Genomic DNA, 26,635 nt, shown 5'->3' on the forward strand with positions numbered 1-26,635 from the left:
TTGCTTCATTTATATTGTTTAAGGTTTTTTTTTTCGTAGTTATCTTGATTGCATAAAAGTAATCTAAAGAAAGCAATATGGTGGCATGACACCTATTGTCACAAGCTCTGGTTAGTGAGTGAAAGAACACAACTGTGAATACAAGCAGCTGAAATGGGCTTCTTCTGTAAGGTGGCCTAGTTTTGGGAACGCCACGGGATCCTCCCAGAAGAGCTGGCGGAGGGTCCAGGGGAGAGGAGTGTCGGGGTTTCCCTCCGGAGCCTGCTGACCTGCAACCCAGACCAGAATGAGCGGTGGAAATCAAAAGAAAACTGAGTAGCTTTTAGTAAATTAGTCACGTAAATTCTCTAGGGGAGGGAAACCATCAAATTATTCATCAGAAATTAACTCTGTTTAGACACGCTCAGTAATATGGCTCACCATAAGCCATAATTAATTTACATCATCGTGTAAATACACTAGAATAATGTCTCGTGCTAAAAGAGACTCTTCAGCCAATCTGTATACTGCCAGGCTAGCAACCGCGGGGGCTTGTTTTCGGCACAGCGCTGCTTTCAGTTAAATATTAACAGCATGTCAACATGGTATAATGTTTATCTCTTACACCCCAGACTTAGTGCACCTGAAACTAACCCAGAGCTAAAATATGTCAGAAATGAACATATCAACAGCACAAAGTCCTTTAAATGAGTCTGACTAATCCCTCAATCACAGTCTAGTTTCTAACTGTCTGGACTAGTCTTTGGCAGAGGCTTGTTTTTGAAACTGGACTTTGACTTTGGTTTATCCAACAAGATAGCAGGAACGACCTGCAGAGCTTCTGTCTTTTTTCCTCAAAATCCCAATGGCTCACAATTTTATCAATTTTACCAGATACAAATGTACTATTTGTTTACAGTGACTAGTAGACTACATATAACTCACTTAATAGCTCCTACTAAAATACTTTGTGTCACAAGTCATCTTCATTTTGCCATATAATGCTGAAATGGTTAAATTAAGTTTCAAACGTTTCTGTGAAGAAATTAGATTATTACACAAAATATTTGCTAACACTAGCCTATAAATACATATTAATGATACATAACTTTCCAAGCAAAGAAAGTAAATAAAGATCTGCAATATAGCAACATAAAAACGACAGATGCAAAGGGGGACACATTGAAAAGCCAGCTCAGTAAGGGATTGATAATTGGAAGATAATAGTCAAACTTTTAGCTACTTTTCCACTCTCAACTAATTGAATTTCCTTGGTAAAGGATTTAGGTGGATGGTTTCCAGATGGCAAAATGAAACCTCTGGCCCAGTATACATTCTGGCTCCGTGGACCAAGTCTGGCCCATGCAATTCGCATCTGGTATCCTCCGGTGTGAGCTGACAGCCAGAGGATTTCATGTGTGCAAGCCAGCATTGGTCCAGATGTGGAAGTAACATCTGACCACCAAGCTGCCTATGGGCCAGACTTGGCCCATCGTACCAGGTCTTATACTGGATCAGAGGAAGCACAAGCATGCTGCCTAAGTATGGCCCAAATGTATGTCTCTATTAGGAGAAATTACATTCTTTCAGCAGGAAACATGCTGCTGTTACATTTCAGGTGCGGACTAAGGCAATTAAATGAGACTGTTGATCAACAGATCTTGCAGCTTTAATAATAAGATAATCAGGAACATTTCCCTTTTTTTGGTCAAAGATGAATTTCATGAAATCCTGCCCAGTGCATGCCTATTATTTGTGGTTTTACACTGAAATATAATTTCAAAGAGTGACTTGAAGAGTTTGAAACAGCCGCTGCGGGGGCAGTGTTGTGGAGCTGTCAGCCTCCCCCGCACGCTCCCAGGGTGGGGGACTGAAGACGCGCCCTGCCAGCTCAGGCCCGCCTCGGTCAGGAAGTCGCCTTCAAACTTTGGTAGCCGAGCCGGAGGAGTTAGCGCAACAGTTTGAGTCACTCTACCAGCCGTCCGAGCTCAAACTTTGGAGCTGAGAGGTGATGCTGGGGGTGGCGGGAATGACGGGCAGGTAAGGCTTTTCACTTAGAGAAAAAACAACAAACTAACTAACATTTTTCCGGTAAAAGAATGTAGCTTTTGAGGCTAGTCGGCTAAAACTAACGGCAGCATTAGCCTGCCCCCAGCCTTTGGGCTAATGTTAGCTAACTGCTACCGGAGATTAGCTTTTAAGCTACGTGCAAAATTGTCAATGTATATGTCAACTATAAGCAACGGTTTAATTATAGGTTCTCAGTTGACACCGTTATCACTTTTTAACCAACATTTTCCATAACAAATAAATTATTCACCCCATTCGCGCTGACTGTCATGTTAGCATGCTACCTAGTGATGCTATTTATTATCGTTGGCTGCTTGTGAATTGTGATGCTCTGTTTTAGCCTTCAGGTATATCTGTAATTTACCTCAAGTCTGTTAATGTCAGTGCACAATATATCGTCACTGCGGAAAATGATCGACAAGTTGTCAGCTTATATTTACAACTTAGTTTTAAACATATTTATGTTAAGTAGGAAACCAGTCCGGATCGGTCTGAAGATGCTGCTTGACGTTGTATTTAACTGTTTATTGATGAGGTATCAAAGTGCAGCTGTTTGTGGTTAATTTAGTATATTTGTGTGTGTGCATATGAGGGCTGAAACCAACGACATTTATCACAATTGAAGTGCAGATTAGTTTACCACTGAGGGGCAGGAAATATGGAAATGTGCCTACTGAAATTACAAAGTACAAAAAGATGTTTTTGGATTTTTTTTTTCCCCAACAATCACAAAATCAGTAAGTTGAAATATGACAATAATCCATTTTCATAAGCGGGGATGATTCATTTACTAAAAAGAAGAAAGAATAGCGTCATCAATTGAGTGTGGTAGCTTTTGTGTGTCTGTGTGTATGTACGTGTGGAAGAACTGCAGCACAAGGTCTCTCATCTGAGTTTCAGTAACTCTATTCCTCTACCAAATTAGGCGAGTGTTACTGAGTGTTAGTGGGTTTCCTAGCTGATTCACATATTTCCGTTCTCTCCCTTGACAGCAGCTGTAAGAAGTTCCGCAGTTAATGGAGAAGTTATGTGTGATATGATAAACGTTTGCCCAGCCTTACATTGCAGTTATTTGTCACCCTTGCATGTCACAAGGTCTCCAGGGAAGTAATGTGATAATCTGAATTTTCTCTTCTCCCGACAGCATCGCAAATGCCCTGGCCCATGCGGCTTGTGAGCGATGTAGGAGTGGCTTTGCACCAACTGAGAAGATTGTCAATAGTAATGGGGAGCTGTACCATGAGCAGTGCTTTGTGTGTGCCCAGTGCTTCCAGCAGTTTCCTGAGGGACTCTTCTATGAGGTAGTACAGTAAAATGTACTAGTCACCATAATCCATTTCACACGATACCACAATCATAAGCCATAGTTTGCATTCTGGGAGGATTTCTCAGATGCATTTGTATTGAATGAATTTTAGACAGTGTTTCTTAAATTTCTTGTTCTCACAGTTTGAAGGAAGAAAATATTGTGAGCATGACTTCCAGATGCTCTTTGCTCCATGCTGCCATCAGTGTGGTGAGTGTTTTCTGGTTAATTCCTTCAGGGCCTATTGAGATCTAGCTTGTGTGTAGCTATTTTGGAAAATGATTACTAACTACTGATTGTTTAAATAAAGAATATCTTGTATGCAGGTATAGTCAGACTATTGACTAAACTATTGGTCAGAATTTATTTCCCCCGGTTTTCATTGAAAAGAGGACATTTGCACTTAGTCATAATGGCATAGAAAGGGATTTGTTTTGGACATTTTGGGATTTGGAATAAAAATTTCATCCACTCTTTGTCATGGCTGGCATGCCAAACATTTTAGTTATACCCTCACATGCACTGTATTATCCTGACTCCAGTGTGCTATTTGAGAGATCATATTCAAGTCTTTTAAACTTTCATTTAGAACCTCCCACTTGTGTTATGCACACCCATGATACATTTAAATGCCACATAAGAGTAAATTAAATACTGCTATGGTGTGTCTGGGGAGACATAGACATGCTCTGATTAATTTAAATGGACAATTAAAATGCATTCAACATTCAAGTGTCACTTGGAGAACACTGCTGACAGAACTACAGAGAATAGTACCAGCACAGGGACTCCATAATGGACAGATCAGCATGAACTATTATACAGTAGCCAAGAACAGTTTCTGGTCCCAGCAAATATTGAAAAAGCAAAGTTAGACTTGCCTCAAGTTGACCTCTCACTGATGGTATCCCCTAGGGGAGTTCATTATTGGCCGTGTCATTAAGGCCATGAACAACAGTTGGCACCCTGACTGTTTCTGCTGTGACATTTGCCAGGCTGTGCTTGCAGACGTGGGATTCGTGAAAAACGCTGGCAGGCAAGTATCCCATCTTATTACGACCTTAATATAACACTGTGACAGCCTGTAAAACAGTTGGTTACATATCACATCAAGCTAGTGTCTCACTCAAGATTGCTTTCTAACAAATATTGGAACTTTGACCAGCTGTGGTTAAATTTTGTTCCCTTCCCATACCTTAGGCACCTTTGTCGTCCTTGCCATAACCGTGAAAAAGCTCGTGGTCTGGGCAAGTATATCTGCCAGAAGTGTCATGCAATCATTGAAGAGCAGCCACTAATCTTTAAGAATGATCCTTATCATCCAGACCACTTCAACTGCAACAACTGTGGGTCAGTCCTGCCAATCTATGCTACTATTTAGTACAGAGAACAATTCAGTTTCAGCTGAGAACGACATGAGTGAGCTTAAAGCCTTTGTTCCTTTCTTTTTTCTTTCGTCTCATTGTTTGCCTGTCTGCAGAAAGGAACTGACAGCAGATGCCAGAGAGCTGAAGGGAGAGCTCTTCTGTTTGCCTTGCCATGACAAGATGGGTGTACCAATCTGTGGTGCCTGCAGGAGGCCCATTGAAGGGCGTGTTGTCAATGCCATGGGCAAGCAGTGGCACGTGGAGGTATGTGAACAAGAAATTATACTGTTTATCCATATACATTAGATAGGATATGATATTCTGACATTATCAAAGTCATGTGATGCAAACTGCTGTATCTAATTTTGAACCCTAGAGTATTCTCTCCTTGAAGAAATTTCAGCTTTATGGCTTTATTTAAGGGGTTTCGACTATGCTCAATGTGCCAATGATTTGTATTCATTTTGAAAAAGTGAGGATAGGTATTTTATATAATTTCCTCCTAGTTGTCTGAGCAAATGGAACTTAAGCGAACTGATCTGAAGCTCATCTTTTTATCCAGCTGTAAACTAGATATATCCAAATTCCTTTCTCATAAAAAAAAGCCATTAACAATAAAAAGAAATAGACTGATGAAAATGTCTTGCAAAAAAAGTGTTTCTACAAAGAGCAAGCTTCAGAAACACTCCTGACACTTCAATAATAGTGGACAGATGCCATGCTTGCTACTTGGATATTGTGCGATATGAAAGAATAAACATCATAATATTAGTTACTGTTGCTAATGCACAGGAGAATAAAGTACATTAAACAAACAGACCTACTGTGAAAACACTACAAATCAGCTAATTTGAGGCAGACAGACATATGAAGCCCCTATTTTGTTTGTTTGTTTGTTTGTTTGTTTTTTTCCAAGAGTTTTTCTCCTTAGACAGATATAAGATGGGATTTACTCTTACTGATCTCCCACAAGTAAAAAAAAATGATACAGCAACACAAGGGGGTGAAGTTTTAGTACATTAATAACTACACCAGAAATAAGCATAGAGCATAATGACGTAAGATTGGGTGTGTTCATGTCCATGTGTAATGTTCGTGGAGCACAACTGATTACTTTGTGTTCACCTTATCAGCAGTGTCCAGAAGCAGTTTAATTCTTATTAGCTTAAATTATTACTACTTAATGAACTTCATCCGGAGGTGGGGTTTACATAATAATGTGCTGTGAAATGTGATTGCCAACATTTGTTTTTGTTCACAGCATTTTGTGTGTGCCAAATGTGAGAAACCTTTCCTTGGTCATCGCCATTATGAGAGAAAGGGGTTGGCTTACTGTGAAACTCATTATAACCAGGTAAGAAAAAGACAGTAATTTCTTCAGGAACATGACCATAATCATGTTAGTAAAGTAAATAGATGGTATAACTCAAGCATAGGGATGCAACGATTATAGTTTTTGATTGTACGATTATAGTCTGAGGAATAATCACGGTTTTACAATTATCACGATTATTATGCATTCATTAATTTCACTTAATTTCTGCTCTGTAAGCATCTGTCAGTATTTCCCTTTTGAAAAAACAAATGGAATCAAAGGCTGCAGAACCTCTGTCTGCATGGCTCTTTTGATTAAAAATATCACAAAATCATTTTGTGTTTTCAGTTTGTGTATTCTTTTAGACCTGAGCAGAGAACTTGTAAATATGGTGAAAAAAAATCTAGTAATCTAGTAGGCGTTTGACTGAAACAGTATAGCTGCTTTTTAAATTAAATAAATAACACTCTAACATTGAAAATAAAGAAAACACTGAACACTAATGTAATTTAACTCAGTTATTATGTGTTACCTTTACTTTGGTGCGTATAGCTGGGTGGTGATCCTGCAAATGCTGCATCAAGTTTGATGTGTTTTAACCTTTAGCCGCAACTTTTTTTGACAGGTTTTACAGACAGGTGATCCATCGTCTTGAATGACTCATCTTGCTGTATCCAAAATACTCGCACACTGCCGACTTCACTTTTTCCTTAGGTGGAAACTAAGCTTCACTGCTTGGCCCTTCTGCCATTGTTTAACTAATGTAGCATTGCCTCCATGCCCCTCGATACACACGGCAGCTGCACATCTGGTGTAGCTTTGTTTTTGTTCCGTGCATGTTGCGCTGAAAATATTGTACCAGCATAGTTTCCATTTTTTTGGGAGTGAGAACAGAAAAAACTCGGTGTAGCAGAGCCTTTGGGATTAAATTAACCGTGAAGTTTTAAAGCGTGGTTAATAGTTAAATTGCTAGTCCCTGTATCCCTACTCAAGAAATAGTCACATTACTCTCCACTTATCAATTCACCATTGAATTTGCATTAACACCTTATATTAACTATTAACTTTCGTTTCTCTGTTATTCAGCTCTTTGGCGATGTGTGCTATCACTGCAACCGTGTGATTGAAGGCGATGGTGAGGATCGAGAATATAATGCTCATATTCAGCACATTGTTTTAACCAAAATATTGCTTGCACATTCAGCAGTTTGTTTATAATTTCCTCTTTTTTTCCCACACCTCCCTCAGTTGTGTCTGCTCTCAATAAGGCCTGGTGTGTTGGTTGTTTCTCATGCTCCTCCTGCAACACAAAACTCACTTTAAAGTAAGTGACGGTGAACATGAACAACTCTTAATGCTAACTGATCATTGTATAATGCTACCACCTGATTGCTGTCGTCCTTTCACTTTTCTGTTATACTTCTTCTATGCCTTAGCGTTAGTAAATGTGTATTTTATTCTTCTCCCTCAACCCTTCCCCTTTTCTGGCTCTTTCCCCCCCTTTCACTTTTCCCTCCAATTTCCCCTCTTACATGCTTCACTTGCTGGATCTCTGGTAACTTAAGAGATAAGTTTGTTGAAATTGACCTGAGGCCAGTGTGCAAGCACTGCTATGAACACATGCCAGAGGAGCTGAAAAGACGATTGGCTCGGCGCGAGCTTGATGCCAAAGACCGCAAGAAAAAACCCTCTGTGTGTCTGTAGAGTTATTATTCCATGCAACTCGCCACTCCATCTGTTGGTTGGTGCTATCTCTGCTTTCCTTTTTCTGTGGTGTCCCCTGTTTACTATTTCATTAATATTGCATGTTTCATAATTATTTTTTAAGCCAACACCCCACAGTTGTTTTGTTTTCTTAATAATAGTGCTAAAAACCTGTAAAGTTTAAAAGTGTAAATTTTTATGAAACCTGATTTTGGCTCAGTTGATGAGTATGAGTATGGAAATTAAACTTCCCCCAAGACCTTTTTTCTTTTTTGTTTTATTTCTTTTTTTCTTTTCTTCTTTTTTTTTTTTAACGAGGTAAGTAATTGCTACTTTGTGTAAAGGACAAAACTGCAGGATGATTTCAGTGGTTTCCTTGATAAGTTGAGATGAGAAAATTGTTGCCTCCTAAAAGTATGGCTCTAATGCTAATATAATTTAAAGTGAGGAGATGATTACTTAAAATACATTTTAAGGAGTGATACTAATGTGTGTATACACAATTTGCAGATGGGAGAGAAACTGAGAAGGTTAATGTAAGCAGGAGATTACATATTTTGTATTTACATTTGTGAAACTTCTTTTTCCTTTGCAGAAACAAGTTTGTTGAGTTTGACATGAAGCCTGTCTGTAAAAAGTGCTATGAGAAATTTCCTCTGGAGCTCAAGAAAAGGCTCAAGAAGCTGGCTGAGTCTTTGGGACGCAAGTGAGCAGCTTCAGGCCAAAAAGTCTGGAAGTATTACATTGAATGGTAAAGTATCCAGGAAAACAGCTGCTTTGTGATATAAGAGCCTAGCATTACAACGGTACGTCCATATGAAAAATGCAATGTAGTCTTGTCATAAATGTGCCTGTTAGCAGATGTTTTTCTTTCTGTTTTTTATTCAATAGACTTTTTTTTTCAACACATTCCTAAATTGTTGAAATGAGTTATTTTTTCTTTACCAAAAAATGTGGTCTGAGATTATTATGACTTCACACTTAACCAAATTTCTAACCAGTGTTTCTAAAGTGTTCTTGAATCTGAAAAGATTGTCTTGGCGTATCACTCGTATCTTGAGTATCCAAACTGTCTTACTTTCCCCCTGTTGGTTTCAAAGGAATTGCTGATCATTTGTTGTGTTGTTTCTGAATCGTGTGTTTCAATGAGAACATTTGGAACAGAGCTCATTGACTGTCAACCATTAACTGGTAATAAATATTAACTCTATTATACATTTTAAATAGGGATGTTAAATGTAGATGTTAAAATAAGATAAGTACTCCACAGATAGATATTTAATGTAAAGATTTGCTCTATAATTAATTTTTCCGCTTTGGCCTCTTAACCTCAGTGTTTTGAAAAAATAATTATGATTGGGTAAGACTATGAAACCAATTTCCTCTTTTTAAAGTGGCCCAGTGGTGTTAAACACTTTTAGTAGTTTGGCAGTGTAATGTTATTGCTTGCAACATCAATGTTTGGAGTCCGTCAGTCTGACATTGTAAGTCATATCAACAGAGCGAAACAGTTCAAATGAATGAACCTAATGCTGATTGTTCAACAGATAAACACTTTGATGTTTAAATATCATTAACAAGTCATTGCTTGGGCTCTTTATAGATAGGAAAACATAAAAAAGGGGGCGGGGGGAGGTGACATCCATGGATGAGCTTTTTGTCTTTTCGTTTTTTTGGAACGCTTTTACATACATTTCATTTGCAAAAGTTTACATTACCTTTATTTGCGTGAAATTAGGAATTAAAGTTTGTCAATAAACAACACAGTGTTTGGTTTCTGCTGAATAATCAATAAAGTTTGCATAAAAGCATTACATTGACTTTTAATTGAGGAAATAACCAAAATACATTATTATTGTCTGTTTACGTTCTGAAATCTTTACAACCGTGCATGTCTATAAAACAACTTTTAATTAACATTCTAGCACTTTGACTCAATGAAGGAGTTGAGGTCTTGAAACCTTTCATTCATAAATACAATCACATTACTGTAGTTAGAGTAAGAATTACAGTACATACACCAATCAAAACATGCTAACAGCCAACATACACAGAAAAAATACTTGATCAATCTACAATCGTGTTGCCTTTTTGTACAAGAGTGAAACTGTCGTTTCCCACAGAGAACCATTGTATACAATAAATCGTTAATGGAATACTTATTAGCTTAAATATAGATAGGTTTATGTGCATGCCACAGTTGAGTAGCAAAAGTTGAGTGAATGACAAAACAACCTCTGAAGCTTTTCCTTTTTTGTCACAATAACCATGAAATATGTCATTTTATAAGTTAATACAGCTGAATGAATTATAAAGGCAATAGTAAAAAAGAAAAAAAAGTTGTTGCTTTGTATTTTTTTTAACTATTATGGGTCAAAGCTTTTTAATTGTACATCTCCACTTTTTTCACCTAAAACACACTGATATAAAAATCAAATGTTTTTGTCTCATAATAAGCCTTTTTTCCACAGGTGTTATTTTTCTTGTTCTACAAGGAAAATGACAACCTTTATTAATAACATAAACAATAGCTCTGTTCCATTCTGTCATCGACATAGTCTCTGTCAGTGACAGAGACTGAACATGAACAATAGCAGGACCCTGTGACCGAAACAGAATTAATCATTCATTCATTTTTTGATTGCGTCTGTCACATGTCAAAATGTCCTCAGTGAAAAAAGAAGCTAATTAGGGGGAAAATGTGCAGCATGAAAACAAATGTAGAATGATGTCAACTAGTTACAGTCATTATCGAGTGGACATTTAGGTTGGCCAGAATCAGGACAACACTGCTAGAGGAGATTCAATATTTAAATTATCTAACCATTGTTTTGCTAACACATTTACTTCTGCACTTGTGTTTAAGTTATAAATAAGACCTATGAGTTAGTGTTCTTACTTCGCCCTCAAATCAACTCTTTTGGTTACGAATGTTAACTTTTCCTTGAAAACATCTTGAAATAAGCTGCCAGGACACATTAATAATTCCCAGTGTTCTCAATTTGAAATGACAGTTTTATTTATGTAATCCTAAATATAAATTGCTGAAAAAGAATAAATGAATGTTTATTGGGAATATTCAACCAAAAGTTTCCAGTGAAGTTGGGCAACTCGTTACAAATAAATCCTGAATGCAATTCATTGGGGTAAGCTCAGTGGCTCGCCTTACCCTTGTACAGCACACTGATGAGAATGCAAGGAGTGATGAGTTGAAATCCCTCACAAGGATTTAGGAGAGGTGTATGTTTGAATGCAGGAGGGACATGAGAGTAGTAATTAAACTGTGAGTGTAGTGAGACACCGGCATTAGCAGGATGAGAAGCTAAGCTCTGTGGTACTGCGGGCACGGCCGAGGATTTTAGGGATGCTGGACACAAATGGCCTAAGTTGCAGGACATATCATGCGTCTAGTGATATAAAATGTGTTAAGTCTCACTCATTTTCACTTCTATATGTTAAATAAATGGTGCCGGAAGGTAGAAGGTAGAAAGCGTTACACTTCTGAAGCGGATTCATTAACACTATGTATCTTTCTTGCTAATTCATAAATACAAAGAACATTTTTATCTGCTCCCCTTCATAATACTGAGCCAAAATTCATATTTACCGTAGACACAAGAATGATAGTAATCATACTATCCAACACAAACACCATGTGTAAAACATATTTTCCTATGTCATATGTTATACTGTAAATTTGTCAAATGTGTCACATGCAGATTATATGTTTAGGGACAGCAGACATACTGCAAACAGGCTGAATTTCTACATGGGGCTTTTAGCCAGTTTGTGATTAGATGAGGAATGATGGAGAAAATGTTCATCACATCTCAAGAACTGCCTCTGAGCTCGAAGGGATGGTGGCGGCATGTTCTTGTGTTGTGGTAAGAGGCGATATGGTAAACCCAGGAAGTGCAGTCTGAAAGTGGCCCATTCACCAAAGTTCATACCAAGGAGGTCTTTAAGATCGTCCACGTTACCAAAGAGCAGCGCTGAACCATTGAGGCCATTACCTTTCACCTTTTCAATGTACTTGCTGGGGTATTTCATTCTCTCCAACTAGAAAAAAAATAAATAAATAAAATTCTGTAATAAACAGTGATGATTTACTTCCTGGTCCTCATTGATAAGCCTGAACTTGAATGCTGCATTTACAAAAGACCAACATATTTCTTTTGCAATTAAAGTTTATTATTCACTTGGTCAATGAATCGTGACTTTATTTGCAGTTGCATTTCTGATCAAATCTGACATACCTCATTGCATACATCCTGTGTATCCATGTTGATGATAGTTGTGATAGGCAAAGGAGCCAGGTTCCTCATCCAACCTGAATCCTTCAGCCTGGATGTCCCTCTGATCTGAGCCATCACCTTCCTCATCGTATGATCCAGGTTTACCGTTGCCACTTTAAAAGTCTTCAGGTCCTTTATGGTGAATGGGAAATCTTTTGTGAGGAACGTTTCAAACATCTCAGGATCCCCGTCTTGCTCAAGGAGGTCCTCAATCTGTGCACTCATCACATAGAGCTCTGCCCTGGACTCACTGAAGACTTTCCATAAGGTCTTGGAGTCATCATTTCTGGCCACACTCTTGCGATCAATATTTGCTCTTTGCTCATCATCTTCGGCACACTGGATGATCCAGCTAAGTCGACAGGGCCACTGATTGGCTAAAACTACCCACGCTACAATGTCTTCTGGTTTAGGGTCCTTTTTCAAGGCCTTCATGATTATCACAGTCACTCGAATGGAGTTGATCACCCTCCTCATAGACATTGCGTCGTCTGACATGTATTTGTTGATGGTACTTTCGTTTTTTCTTAGGCTGCTGTTTATTAGGCTCTCTACGTCTTCTTCTTTTATGTCGGGCTCTGTGGTAGTTATAATGCAGAATGGCTCTGAGTCTTCCTCTGAAATATTACCTTCCAAATCTTTTGAGTATGCTCTCTTTAAGCTCCCTTTTCTAATTTTAGTCATGGTTTTATTTCGTGATTCTGATTTGCTTGTGAGGCTGTGGAATAAATCGCTCTTTGAATCATCACACAGTGGGGGGACCGTAAAGGCCAGAGTCACTATACGGTTTAGCAGTGCATAAGCTCTGTCCTCTTCACTGAAGCAGCCATCTGCAAAGTTCACTTTCTCCACAATAACACTTGGGTTTACAGCCAGAATGGAAATAAATGGACTTTCCTCATCTGACAGTAAAATGTTGATGGCATCCAGGACTGCGACAATTTTCTTGGGAGTGCACCGGTCCAGATTGACGATCGTCAGCACCACTCGAATTCTTCTTCTCTCAAATATTTCCATAAATTGGATGAATTGAGACAAGAACCACATTTCCTTCCTCACTTCATTCATAAAGCCCAGCTGGTTGCTGACCTGCTCATTGTCCAAGCCCTTTTTGATTTTCATCTCCTGGCTATAGATGAGGTTCTTGATCATCAGAATGATAAACCTCAGTGCGCTTGCTACAGGGACCCCTAACACAGCGATAATCATACCCTCCATCATACCCACACTGCCCGGATCTGTTTCCTTCACATTGTCACTTGGTTCCAGCTCAGGTTTGGGTAGGCTGAATGTCAATAGGAACACCAGGATGATTGGAGGTATCACAAGAATACACAGGAAGAGAAGCCAGACAGGGCAGCAACAAATCTTCTTTGCTTTCCAACAGTTCGAACTCTTCTCTACTATCTGAAATTTTTACAAAAACAAAACAACCCACAGCCCAAACAAGAGGCAGGTTAGTGCCATGTGATGAGGTGTCTATCACTGGGATTTCACCTGCCTGAAGCAAATTTGTTTTTTGATGTTCAAAGCATCAAAAAGTTTCATGTGTGAAACAAAAGAAACATGATTTGCAGAGACACAACAGACCTTTCTGCCATCAGTCTCCCATGGGCACAGTCCACAACCAAATATAAAAATACAAACTTGATACAACACTCTGCTTTATGATCAGTTACTTATAAAGTTAACCACATCCCTGTCACCGTTAGCTGCACTTACTGATTGCCGGTTAGCAAAGTGTTCAAGAGAGAAGAGCATGGTAGTCATCTGCTAAAACTCAGCATGTGCAGCTGTCACTGTGAGTCTGTTAGCATGCTGGTGTTAACAATTAGTTGTGTCTCTGATTTCTATGTTGGAAAGTGGAAAGGGATCATTAACAAACCTTCTTCCTGAGTTCGTCCTCTTCATCGTGTTGAGCCACACGGTGGAGGACGAGCTGTAATTTCCCAAAGTTCATCTGCATGGACTGAAACAGTCGTATTGCTATCCCAGCCCAAAGCATGTCACTGCCCGCAAAGTGCCAGGCACTAAAATTCACGTGAATGAACCTAATATTCTGGTGCTGCTGGTTATTGTCAGTCCAAATGGGTGTGAAGAAGAGCAGTCGGCTAACGAGTGCCAGGAAGCCTGTAATCGATGGCTTCACTGAGCGAGGCTTTATTTTATTCTCCTTCTCCATTCTGTCAGTCTCCTTGCCCATACACACTGAGGAAACACAAACAGTCAGGAGGAACAATATTAATCAAGGTAGAAGGATAAGCAAGATGGTCTGTCTTTGTATGGCTGTGTAAGTTTGGGAATTCCACGTGCTTGGCCCTCACCAATTATTACAAACATGGCACTTGGCCACATCTTCAGAGGCTCAGCAGACAAACACAACCCCCCACAAAAAAAAAAAAAAAAAAAAAAATTCTGTCAAGTCCGAACCGGATCTTGAACACAGTGTGATAAGCTTTTGAAATGTCATCAATGCAATGTTAGACCTGCAGAGTATTACAGGGAGAGCAATCATTTCCATCGGAGCCTTGTGGTAGAACTGCAAGGGTTTTCGTGAAGGGTCCAAGGTATCAAGTATACCAATATCTCAAATATCAAGCATACATAAATACTGCTGGGAACTAACTGGTTGCACAAAATGAGATCAGACATACAGATTAGAAAATAAACGTGACTGCTTTTTTATTTGTGACAAAATTGTACTCACTAAAGGAAAATGTGGTCATTAAAACGGTGTGAAATCTGAATATATTCTTCTCTGTTAAAACCTGTGTTGAATTCTCTGCATTTTTTTGTCATTGGTAATACTTGGGGAGATCTAAGAACACTAAATTGAGTTAACATTTTTATTGATTATCACATTTCATTATTGTAATGTAAATTTCTCCGCGGAAACAGCTGACTAAATTAATGGAGTGGAAATGTTACGGGAAAGTGATCAAATGCAAGAACTTACTGTTAAAATAAATGTACATAAAGTGATTATCACAGTACTGCTCACCTTTTACTGACCCTGCAAGAATGCAGAAACCTGTGTTTTATTAGCAGGAGCAGAGGTCATACCTCCGAAGAAGAAGCAACAACCTTCGAAGAAGATTTATGAAGAAAGGGAGGATGTCGAAGCGAGATTACTTCGTTCATAAACTAACCCTCAATATGTTTGTGTTTCTTGAGACTTATAACTTGAATATAAATCATATAACAAGCGTCTATTCATTCACTACTTGCAGCTGTGTATTCTCACCTTTAGAGCTGCAAGATTTTGTAACTAGGGACCACCCTAAGGAAATAAAAAGGGGGAGAACAGAAGAGATACTCCAGAGCGGGTAGAGTGTGTCACTGAGCACATCTCTGTCTGCTCTCCTTGCAAGTGAAATGAGCGCTGTTGTCCTTTGTCTTTCTTCCCTGTGTGTTTAATAATGTTCTAGGTGGTTTAAACCTGACACTTACATTTCTTTAATTAGAACAGCTGACGTTAATCAGTAACTCGAAATCCCTAACATTATATTTACAAAGTAAGATCCCAACATTATGTCTAAGATTTCCAATTATATTGCATAGACCGATCGGATGGAGACAGCAGTTGAAATTTCCACGCACGCCGTGCAAGAATTCATGTTCACTGAATCCAATCAGACGTGTCACATTAAACTAACAAGTGAAATACTGAAATTGTGTTTTGAAAGCACGTATACTATTGTGGTAGCAGACCTGGAGATAAATATTTTTGAGAAATTAATTTCACTGGCTTTTTACTGTTATGTATTAAAGGTGTTGTACACCTTTAAAAATATTCTTTGATTATTCTCCTCCCCTCACCATTGCTGGACAATTTTATTTAATTGAACACAGTGCCATTCAGCAGATGAAACTCACCTTCCATTTTTTTGAGGATCATGTTCATTCGATTCTGACATGAAGAGTAGAGTCCCACGGTCGCAGGTGATGAAACCTTTGTCAGGGTCTTGGACAGGGCGTATGCAAAAATATCATCTAATAGCAGATCACAAAGAAACACTATGATTAACTCACTTTATTTTCATGTTCCACATTCAAACACATCCAACTGAGAATGAAAGATTATTAGACACACCTGTGAGCAGAAGAGAACATGTTTTCTTCGTTTAGCTGAATAATACTTGAGTGCAGCTATTGCAAAAGCAGCACAGGCTCACAAGGAGTTCCATTTCGGCATCAATGAGGTGATGTTTTGTACAAAATTCAGGAAAATGTTCACACACACACACACATCTAGAAGCAATTCAAATTTCCCACAGTGTATTTATTGCATTGAATATTCTGCACAGTAATTTACTTCAAGGTATCACACTTCACTCAGTCAGTTTCAGCCGCTTTGGTTGGCCTTGCTACAAATATAACTCATGTCATTACAGATTCTGCCTTTCCCCTGAGCCCTGCGGTAACCTCAGCCCTCTCCCTGTCAGCTGATTCTCCAAACCCACCCGTGCATGTGTTTCCGATATCCTCATTAGTCCCAGAGCATATAAACCTGCTCACTCCCACCTGTTCTGTGCTGAATGGTCTATCATTGCTGCACAGCTGTATCTTTCCCTCCAGTTTCTGACCTCCTCCACGCCTCCACAGGTGAACAGTTTGAACTTGTGAAGTTGCTAAGTCGTCATAAATGTTAAACTCACCTTGAATTTGATATCAATTTGATTCAGGCCCAGGGACTCATCATCGAGTTATTTCAGTAATTTAACTGGATGAAGTCTCGCTGGTGCTAACATCTGCATTGACACCATGTGGTTTCACAACAATTTAATGTGCTATCATAATAAAATTTCATACGGCCGACGGGAGCCTGTGTAAGATTAAAATGCTCCTCTACTCCGTCAGTAGGGATTGAAGCAACAACAAATAAGGGCGTGTATTAACCTTTTTGGCCAAACTATGAGCATCAGTGGGATTAAACCAATAAGCAACAAAAAAAGTACAAACAAGAATACTTTGACAATATTGAAATCTTTTCAACTCTTGATTTACACATTATAAAGGTTTAAGGGCAACATGCAGATTGTCAAGAAAAAAAAAACAAACAAACTCAGCCTTTATGGTGTTTTGAATACTGATTGATTCAGGGCAAGTTGTGAAGAAAACAGTCCTTCAGTAGGAGACAGAGCTCCCCCACAGTGTACGCTGCCCAAATTATAGTGCTCACTGTGATTTTAAATGGGAAAAGATGAGCGTGATCGATAGTGATTAATACAGATGATGATGATGCTGTTACTAATAAAAGTGCTGCAATTAATATTACTAATATTAGCAATCATAATAAGAAGAAACTAAAATATTCATTACTTAACTGTTAATAAATGAATGTGGTCGGCAATGGCACAATTTCAGCCAAATTTTATATAGAGATAGAGACTGAAGTCAGTTAGTTCATAGAAATATTCAATGTGTGAATGTGAGAATTTGATTAATGATGTGAAAGTGAAAGTCGAGCTATTGTGAGGAGGTATGCCATCACATGCAGCTTACCTTTTGTTAGATTATTCATGATGGTTCTGTGTTGGGATGTGCAGCTTTCACAGAAAATGCCTTTTTGACCTGTGATGAACAAGAAACAGCAGAGATCTCAGCTCGGAGGAAGCTGTGTGGGTGTCTGTGTGAAAGATGCATCTGATTTTTGCTCCCCTACAGGTTTCCTCCTTCCTTTCCTTCCTCTCGTCCCCTCCTTGTGTTGATGAGACGATTTTCTGAATCAAATGGTGATTTTTACCATTATCTTTAATACTTTTCACTCCAGTGTGGGATGTGAATAAGTAAATGTAGAAGTACAAGGAAACAGAATAACACTACGCATCACTGGGAACTTTCAAAGCAATGTCTGAGGGTAAAAAAAAACAAACCAAAACGACGAAACACTTATGAGCAAATCAGCATGAGTTTGTGCCACAGTGTGATCAGTCTAACGTTAACACTACAGTTTATTCTTGTAGTTTCTGTGTGAAACCACTCACACCCTCCATAATATCTTGAGTTAGCAGATAATCCTGCTCATCGAGCTAACAGGCAGTTTTTCCTATCAATGAACATTTTCCACATGCTGCTTTGGTGATTCTTGGTTTAAAAACAGTTTAATTTTTCAAGAAACTTCTCCAGGATGCACTGGGACTCGTCATCAGTGTTGTGACCTGGGGTCATAATGTGTTTGGGTCACACAACATACACCCTCACCCAGGCGACCTAGCCAGGGTAGGTAAGGCCCTGACTTGCATCCCAGCAGCTACTCACAGATCAGCCCTCTTTGTCCAAAGCCCCCTAGTGGCTTTTTCTGCGGCCTTGCTGGCAGATTGAATGGCCCTCTTCTAGGCTGAAGGAATGTCCTGCAAATCCTCCACAGCCAACTTCTATGGGCTTGTAGAATGTTTTCCAGCCTCTGCCCCTGCACTCCTCCACTAGTTCCTGGTACTTGGCACGCTTCCTCTTATTGGCTACCTTAATGTGTTCTTCCTAAGGCACGGTCAGTTCCAGTATGATCAGGTGTTTTGGGGCCTCTGAGGTGATGATCAAGTCTGGACGGAGTAAAGTTGTTGCGGTTTCCCCGGTCAGCCTGCAGCTGCCAATCAGAGGCTGTATGAGGAGGCCTGTTGTTAGTTTTGGCTGAGTCTGGGATTTTTCTCCAGCTTTGATGAAAGTGACTGTTTTCTTTGGTGCATGGTGGTGTTTGCCTGTGTTAATGGCTGACACTAAACTCTCAGCAACTGCCTAAAGCACCTGGCCATGTCACCACCGATAGCGGCCATCTGCCAAAGCCTTTGGGCAGCTGCTGAGGAGATGTTCTCATGAGCGTCTTCCGGAGCGAAGCAGGCAGGAGGGCATCTTGCTCTTTCCCCAGATGTGGAGGTTTGCTGGGCTTGCCAAGGTGTCATAGACAACCGGCACAAGGAATCGGACATGACAAAAATCTCTGCACACTTGCTCTTCCTCTACACCTGCTCGGACCTCTTCCTGGAGAAGGTGGTATCTCTCCCTGCCCCGGGCCTTGCCGACTTGGGTCCGTCTGACGTAGCCCAGCCCCGCTTTGCTGATTGCCACAGTGCCCACCAATGCCTTTTGTCTCAGGCGTGATTCTGCCCCCTTCCACTGTCCACTGGAGTCCCTGTACTGGGGGACTTCCATGTGCTGGTGAGACTGCAAGAAAGGCCCAGTCACTTCCGGAGGCTACTCACCATCATTTTAAGGGACTCAACTGTTATTGGGACTGTGTAGACCACCAGGGGCCACAAGACTCTGGGCAGGATGGAGTGCTGGTAAATCCAGGCTTTAAATCTATCAGGTTGACCAAGCCTGTCAACCTTGGTGAGCCAATTGTCAAGCTCTTGCATGGACTTCTGGATGGCGGTGGTATCTTTAAAGCTTGTGTCTAAGATCTGCTCTGTAATGGATGGAATGACTGTTCTTGAAGTTAGGAATCAGAGTCACCTTCCCCTTCTTCAACACCATGGACTTGACTTGGAGGGCTTAAAACGCATCCTGGCCCAGGTGATGAGTTTCTCAAGACCTTGTAAGCTCCACCTGCACCCTGGTACTGACGACACAGTAATGGTGAGGTCGTCCATGTAGGCTCTTATAAGTGGCTGGCGTACACCAGACTTGGTCAAGGGCCCTCTGCATTCCACCTCAGCTGACTTGACCACCATGTTCATGGCAAGGACGAAAAAGATAACAGAAATGGTGCAGCCTGTTATTATTCCTTTTTCAAGGTGCTGCCAGTCTGATGCTTCTGACCCCTCAACCTGAAATTATTGTAATAATCCAAGATCAAGTCCTTGATCTTATTCGGATATTGGTGGCTTTAACCCAAACATCCGGGTGATCCAGGGATCCCACTCTTCTGCACCGAGGGGTCGTTGTGGCTGTTCTTGAGGAAAAACTATGTCAGCCTCTGAGAGACTTTTCTGAAAAACACCATCAGCTTCTCCTGCAGGATGTTTCGCAGTTCTGCCAACGACTTCTTCTCCTGATCAGCAGACTTCTTGTATCGGCACAAAGCTCCTGACACAGTTGATGTATTTTGGTAGCCCTGCGGTTCATGGCGTATGAAGTGGTCTTGGTATTTTCCTTCTCAATCTGGCCAAATCTCTCTGATGAACAACTGATGATGATGATGGTGGTTAGTGTTCAGTCAACTGTCAACCTATATTGTCCTGGGTGCCATCTTTCCAAGCTGTCAACTGTCTCTCCGGTGTTCACCTACCTGTTCTTGTTTGTCACCCAGTCTGTTCCTAGGAGTCACTGGCTGAACCAGACAATAAGTCTTCAAGAAACATCTCCAGGATGCACTGGGACGCATCATCAGTGTTGTGGCCTTTAAAAACAGTTTAATGAATGTTAATGAGACTCACTGCCTGTGCCTGATTTGTTTAGAGCTAAAGTTTGGGGATCAGTGACAGCCGCTGGAGGAGCAGACCGATGACTCATGGGCTAAGTGCTTATAATTTCCTTGAGGAAAACAATTAAACAGGCGAAAGGATCATGTATCAATAACACTAATTGCATTCTGTTCTGACACAGTTTGTTGGGGGGGGGTCTCTGCCTGTTTATGCTACAGTCGCTTCTTTTTCATTTATGTAGCACAGCTGGTAAATATCCAGTTTCCTGTGTATTTCACTGATAATATCATGAACATAATGAGCATGCCAGGCCTCAGCCGGCAGCATGCTAGCATCACTGGTTTCACATAACACCACCAGGGGCTTTGACTGCATAGAAATATGGTTGTAGCCTCGGTGATATCACCCAGAGGTTTCAATGGGGCGGCTTTGATATCCATGGCTTTGAATGGGCTACTTTGCCTGACTGCCTAACTCTTGGCTAAATATGGTGTTCTGGCAATTTCTGTTAACTAAAGCAGAAGTAAACTTGTTGTTCAGAAAATCTAATTCAAAGTGTTTGCAAAGGGACACACAGAGCTCTTTGGCATTAGTTGCCTCAAACTGGGGAACAGAGTTAAGAAGATGTCAGGCAAAATGCGTTGATGTGAATCAGACTAATTCTCATTATTTTAAAGCACCCTTATTGGATGAGAGGAACTGTTGGTCCATAGTAAACAGGACAAACTCAAATGACGGGATCCAGACCAGAAACCTGTGAAATGAGATTATGTCAGACAAGTTCATGAACTACCCAAGAGGTGCTCTAATTAAAGAGGTGATTGAGGCCTTAGAGCAAGAGACAGCACAAGAAATCAGAACAGTAAAAGCTAGTCTGAAAACTAAAAGGTGTCCTACAGTGATTTATCAGTGTCACTTTCCATCTTCATTCAGTCAGCAATGACCAATGACTCCAGCATGTGAAATCAGAGTCAGAGCCAAAGAGATGTGGCATATTGGAAGGCAGGAGTGTCAGTTTGTGGCAAATTGTATACTTGTCACTCAAAGCAACTTTAAATGGAGGAGGGTCATCAAATTCAATGAAAGGACAGTTGCCAGACTCAAACTTTGCAGGTAATTTCTTTCCATCTGTGTAATAAGCCTTTTTTTTAGCAACTAGTTTCAGTTTCTCAATTAGAAATGGTGAACGGTTTAAAAAAAAAAAAGGACGGATGGGTGCCACATGCAAATTCCAAAATTAAACAGCAATTTCAAGGGTTTCCAGCAAGCTGCTTTATTTCTTAACAATGACAATGCCAAAGCATATTTTTCATGTGCATCAACGTTTGTCTGTAAACAGGAAACCGGTCTATTCAGATCATAGACTGCTAAGGCGTAGAAATCAAACAAAACTTGGAACTGAAGGACTGACATGTTCATTGCATGTGGAACAGAGTTTGTGCCTGGTCGCAATATCCTGAAGTTACTCCAAAGACAACAGGGCTTTCAGTCACAACTGAGGAAAGAGCCAATTCAATATCCTGTGGACTGAGTACGCTGGGTTTATCATGAGGACTTGCTGTGAAACATATGATTGTTCATACACTGTACACCTCTGCAGCTCAGCTGAAAGCTCCACGTGTGGGCTGAAGGTCCTTCAGAGTGATTAAGATGACACTATGACATCACTGTGCAAAGAAATGTCAAAGGATTTGCATTTGCTGTCGTTATCCGATAAGCCTAACCCCATCACCAGCCTTCTTTGTTCCCTGCCTACACCTGCCGTAATTCATGGCTTCATAAGCAGCCTGTCAGACCCAAATCCAAATAGATACAGATCAACGTTTGATAAAGTTTAACTTCAATGGTGCAGCCTGTGATCAGTGTGTGTGACACAATACTACGCTAAAATGTTGAAACATGCAGTTACGCTCTAACCTCAGATGGAATAATGACTGATATATTATGTCTAAGTGTTACAGACAAAACAAGCTTACCTGGTTGTGTTGCAAATGTCACTCCTGGTTTTTATTTTTACTCCTCTTGAATGACAAACGTCAAGCTATCCAGAAAACAGAGTGGAGCACGCAGATGCAGGTAAGGTGTGGTGAACCTTTTAATACCAGGACGTCCAAGCTGTAAAATTTTACGACGCTGATAAGAGAGAGAAAAAGTAGACCTGCAAAACACAGGTTCACATCAGTTGGCAGGATGGTTTACAGGAAGTGATACACCGCGTACAAGGTGAAATCAAATCTGAGAGAACGGCAAGTCTTCCTCTTTCCTTTTCCAAACCTACACTCTGACACTCTGGCCCCCCAATCTTGCGAGTGAAATGTGCAGTTCCTGAAAGCGTTAGGAGGTAGAAAAATCCCAATTCGTACAATTGCTCCTGGCCATGTCTGTCCAACTTTTCAGTCCGTGGAAAAATGGAACAAATGAGTGATTTCATGTCAGAGCCTTGGGTCTGTATGATTCATGGGCTGAATTCTTTGCTTGGAGACCCCTCAGGTCGAGAATGGCTGGATTGCTGTGTTTGGCCTGTTCTGACATGTAGAAGAGTAAAGATGCCAATGCAGCAGCGAAAGTCTCGTTTTGTTTTGTTTTTTTTTTTGTTTTGCCCAGAGCAGGATTTGTAACGACATAACTGGTTAGTCAAGCTTTGATAAACAAGCTAAGTAGCTAATTGTCTTTACTCTTTTCTTTTTTTTAATACTATGTTTGTATTTTAACATTTTCAATACAAACATACAAAATAAAGTACTAAATGAGACCCAAATCCCCCCTCCTGTCAACGAGGAAAGAAAAAAAAAAACAACAAAACTGGTCAGTGCATCAGATCCAATGAGAATGAGAGACGTTTACTCAAAACATTGCTAAGAAGCTAAGTGATTTATATAATCCAGGTAAAGCTGCCAAATTTTAAGAAAGGTATTGTATCGCCTTCTTAGATTGTAAATGATTTTCTTCTAGAGGGACTGTTCATCTCTAAAGACCACCTATCAATGCGCAGAGGGGAATTAGATTTCCCCGTCACCGCTATGCATTTCCTAGCCACACAAAAAGCCATATTCAAAAAATTCATTTGTGCTCTAGATAAAGAGTTACTGATGCTTGTGAAGTTTCCTCGTAGCACAGTTCTGGATTGAATGGAAATTTAACTCTTTTCAAAGTATTTATTCATTAGTTGTTTTTTTTTTCATTTGGATTTGCTTTGTGTTACCATGTTGTGTCACTGTAACAACACAAGCCCTCCACTATTACTGATAAACTTTGTGAAGTCAATTGTGTCAAGTAGGCTGTTTTATTATTATTATTCTACACACATACATACATGTCTAATGCTATTATGTAAAACTGCCTGCAGCTCATTCTTAAGAGACATAATATCTGAAATAAAACAATTTTAGCACGAAGCTCTGTGATGTTAAATGCCTAAACCCGATACCTCGCTGCGACACATAGGAGCAGAGGCAACAGGAACGCAGGCTGTGAATGTCACAACTTGTTTACTTTCTCAAGACATATGATCAGTGGGTGTCAGCGCACACTACTACTACAACTACACACACAAGCATCTGAAATTCACAATTTTTAGGTACTGAAATGAAGCTTAATTGGTGCACTTCTGATCAAGATTTAAAGTGCTTGGCCTGAGGGTAACTAATAATGTCTTTACTCAGAGTACCTGATTGTTCAACTGCTTTAATTAAACGTGATTGTCAGAGAGAGAGAGAGAGAGAAACAGTGTTTATGTGTGTGCAGAGAGGTTCTTGGTTATTGCTTGGCCAGAGGTCTTGTTGCAAATCAATAGTGAATGAATTGGATTGTATCTTCCCCCTTCTATGAACTCTCAACACAGCACCTCGCCCTTTTACCACATAAACCTTAATTAAGGTTAATGAATTCACCTGCATGATTAATCCAAGATAGATATCAGACACAGATAAATAATTTTACAGGACTGAGCAGACTGCCGTGATCTTTTTTTTTTTTTTTATTGCTTAAGGGAAGTGGAAACTAATACTATAATATGTTATCTTCAGAGGAGGACAATTGTTTCCTGTCAGGAGCTGTGTGAAAAATTGTGCATTTTAAATTATTTGAGTATACAGTGATGGATGAAAGAGTCAGACGTGAGATCTTTTTTTTTTTAAGCCACCAACAGAGGGTGCTGAAGTATTGTGCATGAGAGCAGGACGATGACATTTGATCAGCAGCCCTTCATCACACTTCTCTGCTCTACTTGGTATGTAGGTGCAGCCACAGCAGTGAAGGGGGCATTTATTTAAAAAAGGGTGCGATCGATGGCTGGAGATGTGCTAGAACTTCTCTAGGATGAGCTGATGATCATTTAATGCAAATCAGTAACTGTAGCGCAAAGTACTCCCACACACAAATGCTGGGTGAGATAAAGACACATTCACACACACACACACACACACACACACACACACACACACACACACACACACATTCACACACACACACACACACCCTCACACCGCAATATCTATCTGCCTTTATTCCTTAGCCATTATTCCTAAGGGCAGACAAGTTTCAGTATTGACATGCAGCCTGATATCAGTTTGGCCCTAATTGGCCTCGAGACCTCTTGTTGGTGTGATCTATTGATCAGTCTCGCTGCAGATGCTGCTAAGTCACAGGGAGAGGACAGAGAAAAAGCAGGATATACTGAAAGTAAGCACTGCCAAATCTGGGCGTGATGTCTTAAGCTTTGCTGCTCCTTCAGTAGAGCTGTGCAGCAAGCAAAGATGATGATGGGATCTTCAACCCCGAGGTGCAGGGGTCCAGATCCTCACCACAAACTGATTCATACTCACAGATTGTCCTTTATTGTTACCGAGGGGATGATGGCACCAACAAATGAAGGTTACTGAATGCTGTGACCCCAAAGATCTAGAGACACCGTCTGCTTTAACAATCTCGCCAGGGACGACGTGATGAAAACTCCTCCACTCTACCAAGGGCCATTTTTTGTTTGATACCTCTGTGGCAAATATTAGAAGCCCTTCACAGGCAGGAGTGACTGAAATGGTATGCATGCTGATCTTGTATCTATCAGCACAAACATCCCATACATGATTATTTTTTCCTGCACCTTCAACCTCCTCTCCATTCACATTCAGATACCAGATCACATCATCGCATTCTCATTTATTCCCCTTTCAACTTCCTTGTCACTCTCTCCCTTCCCAAGCAGTACAGGTGTTTCAGTGTAAATAGTGCCTATTCATCTGCCTTTTAATCCGCCTGCCTCATGCTTCATAGCCTTCCTTCAAATTCCAGAAGAACTCATAAGAGAAACATATGTATGTTTATGGGGCCCGCCGTACAATATGTCCTCTGCTGTCTCGTAAAAAGCAATAGATTCTTCTTTATGGGATGCAAAAATTTCCTATTCTCTGTTGTGTGTGAGAGCTGCATTCCTATCTGGTATTACATTTATGATACATGACAAGACTTACAATTCTCCATCTCCTCTGCAGCACACCTAAGTAACCAGAGCCGTCCAGTCATCATGGCCGTGACAGCGTGGATCGTTCTACATTTTTCTTTCTGTGCCACTGCTCCTTTGTATTCACCTCCATGCATCCAGTCGTCATCCCACTGTGTGAGATCATTGTAACCAGGTGAACACACACAGTTCCTCCCTCAATGCTGTTTTTGCAAAGAGTGTCCACTCTGACCTTTTCATCAAAATGCAAACCCAGGCAAATGTTTGCACGCATTCCTGCCAATCCGCTGATCCTGCCTCCCGTTTTATTGTCAAGCTCAAGGGTTGCCGGAGTTGATGGCTGCTGAAGGGTTGGATTGTGGAGGTAAAGATAATGGCGGCTTTTGCTGAGATAGAGTAGCTGTAACTTGAGACCTCTTGGAGGGTGTTATTGGGCTGTTATGAAGTCTGCGCCGTATCATGGCTTCACTGCAGCATAGGAGGGGATTTGGATGGTCCATGCAGGATACAAATACAAATGTTTACTTCTTCTAAAAAACAAAATCAAGGCAAAACATAAATATAATAAAAGCTAAACAGAGGGCCAATTAAAGTAGTACCACAGTGCACAAATAAATAAATAAATGCATCAAATGAATAACAGCAGCATCAATACAAAACGTGACTCTAGTGTAGAAATATTTTTCCTTGTTTGTGTGTGTGTGTTATTGATGTGTATGCTCACAGTTGCATTTCATTGTTCTGTGAATGTAGCATGATGGAGGTGACAGGCCTGAAC

The 26,635-nt window shown here is 40.3% G+C and overlaps 2 protein-coding genes across 3 annotated transcripts; one reads left to right on the plus strand and one right to left on the minus strand.

The window, feature by feature from the left end:
* Window positions 1–1,907: 1,907 nt before the first annotated feature.
* Window positions 1,908–9,552, plus strand: LOC115041329 (LIM and senescent cell antigen-like-containing domain protein 1). 2 transcript variants are annotated; one of them, XM_029498708.1, is made up of 11 exons: window positions 1,991–2,019; window positions 2,788–2,790; window positions 3,194–3,350; window positions 3,499–3,565; window positions 4,271–4,391; window positions 4,556–4,705; window positions 4,836–4,986; window positions 5,984–6,076; window positions 7,124–7,172; window positions 7,286–7,361; window positions 8,337–9,552. In XM_029498708.1, exons 1-11 carry the CDS (start codon window positions 1,991–1,993, stop codon window positions 8,449–8,451), a joined length of 1,011 nt encoding a protein of 336 aa, XP_029354568.1. In that variant the 3' UTR covers window positions 8,452–9,552. The 2 variants fall into 2 exon arrangements, with proteins under 2 accessions (XP_029354565.1, XP_029354568.1); XM_029498705.1 differs by lacking the exon at window positions 2,788–2,790 and having other exon boundaries at window positions 1,908–2,019.
* Window positions 9,553–10,691: 1,139 nt separating this feature from the next.
* On the minus strand, window positions 10,692–25,920 carry nkpd1 (NTPase, KAP family P-loop domain containing 1). Its single transcript, XM_029498643.1, has 7 exons — window positions 25,868–25,920; window positions 22,376–22,557; window positions 17,542–17,610; window positions 15,913–16,029; window positions 13,922–14,244; window positions 11,998–13,443; window positions 10,692–11,800 (listed from the first exon to the last, which is right to left on the minus strand). The coding sequence occupies exons 3-7, from the start codon at window positions 17,558–17,560 to the stop codon at window positions 11,507–11,509; spliced, it is 2,199 nt and encodes a 732-aa protein (XP_029354503.1). The 5' UTR covers window positions 17,561–17,610; window positions 22,376–22,557; window positions 25,868–25,920; the 3' UTR covers window positions 10,692–11,506.
* Window positions 25,921–26,635: the final 715 nt, after the last annotated feature.

This window comes from Echeneis naucrates, chromosome 3 (assembly GCF_900963305.1).
Source record: "Echeneis naucrates chromosome 3, fEcheNa1.1, whole genome shotgun sequence".
NCBI lineage: Eukaryota > Metazoa > Chordata > Actinopteri > Carangiformes > Echeneidae > Echeneis > Echeneis naucrates.

Excerpts from the sequence above, each read along its gene's own strand:
- nkpd1 (XM_029498643.1), bottom strand. Across the intron at positions 13,444-13,921 it reads AGGACGAACTCAGGAAGAAG|ATAGTAGAGAAGAGTTCGAA; the intron begins GTTTGTTAATGA and ends TAAAAATTTCAG. Across the intron at positions 11,801-11,997 it reads CACAGGATGTATGCAATGAG|TTGGAGAGAATGAAATACCC; the intron begins GTATGTCAGATT and ends TTTTTTTTCTAG.
- LOC115041329 (XM_029498708.1), top strand. The coding sequence starts at position 1,991 with ATGCTGGGGGTGGCGGGAATGACGGGCAG. Across the intron at positions 7,173-7,285 it reads CCGTGTGATTGAAGGCGATG|TTGTGTCTGCTCTCAATAAG; the intron begins GTGAGGATCGAG and ends CACCTCCCTCAG. Across the intron at positions 7,362-8,336 it reads AACACAAAACTCACTTTAAA|AAACAAGTTTGTTGAGTTTG; the intron begins GTAAGTGACGGT and ends TTTCCTTTGCAG.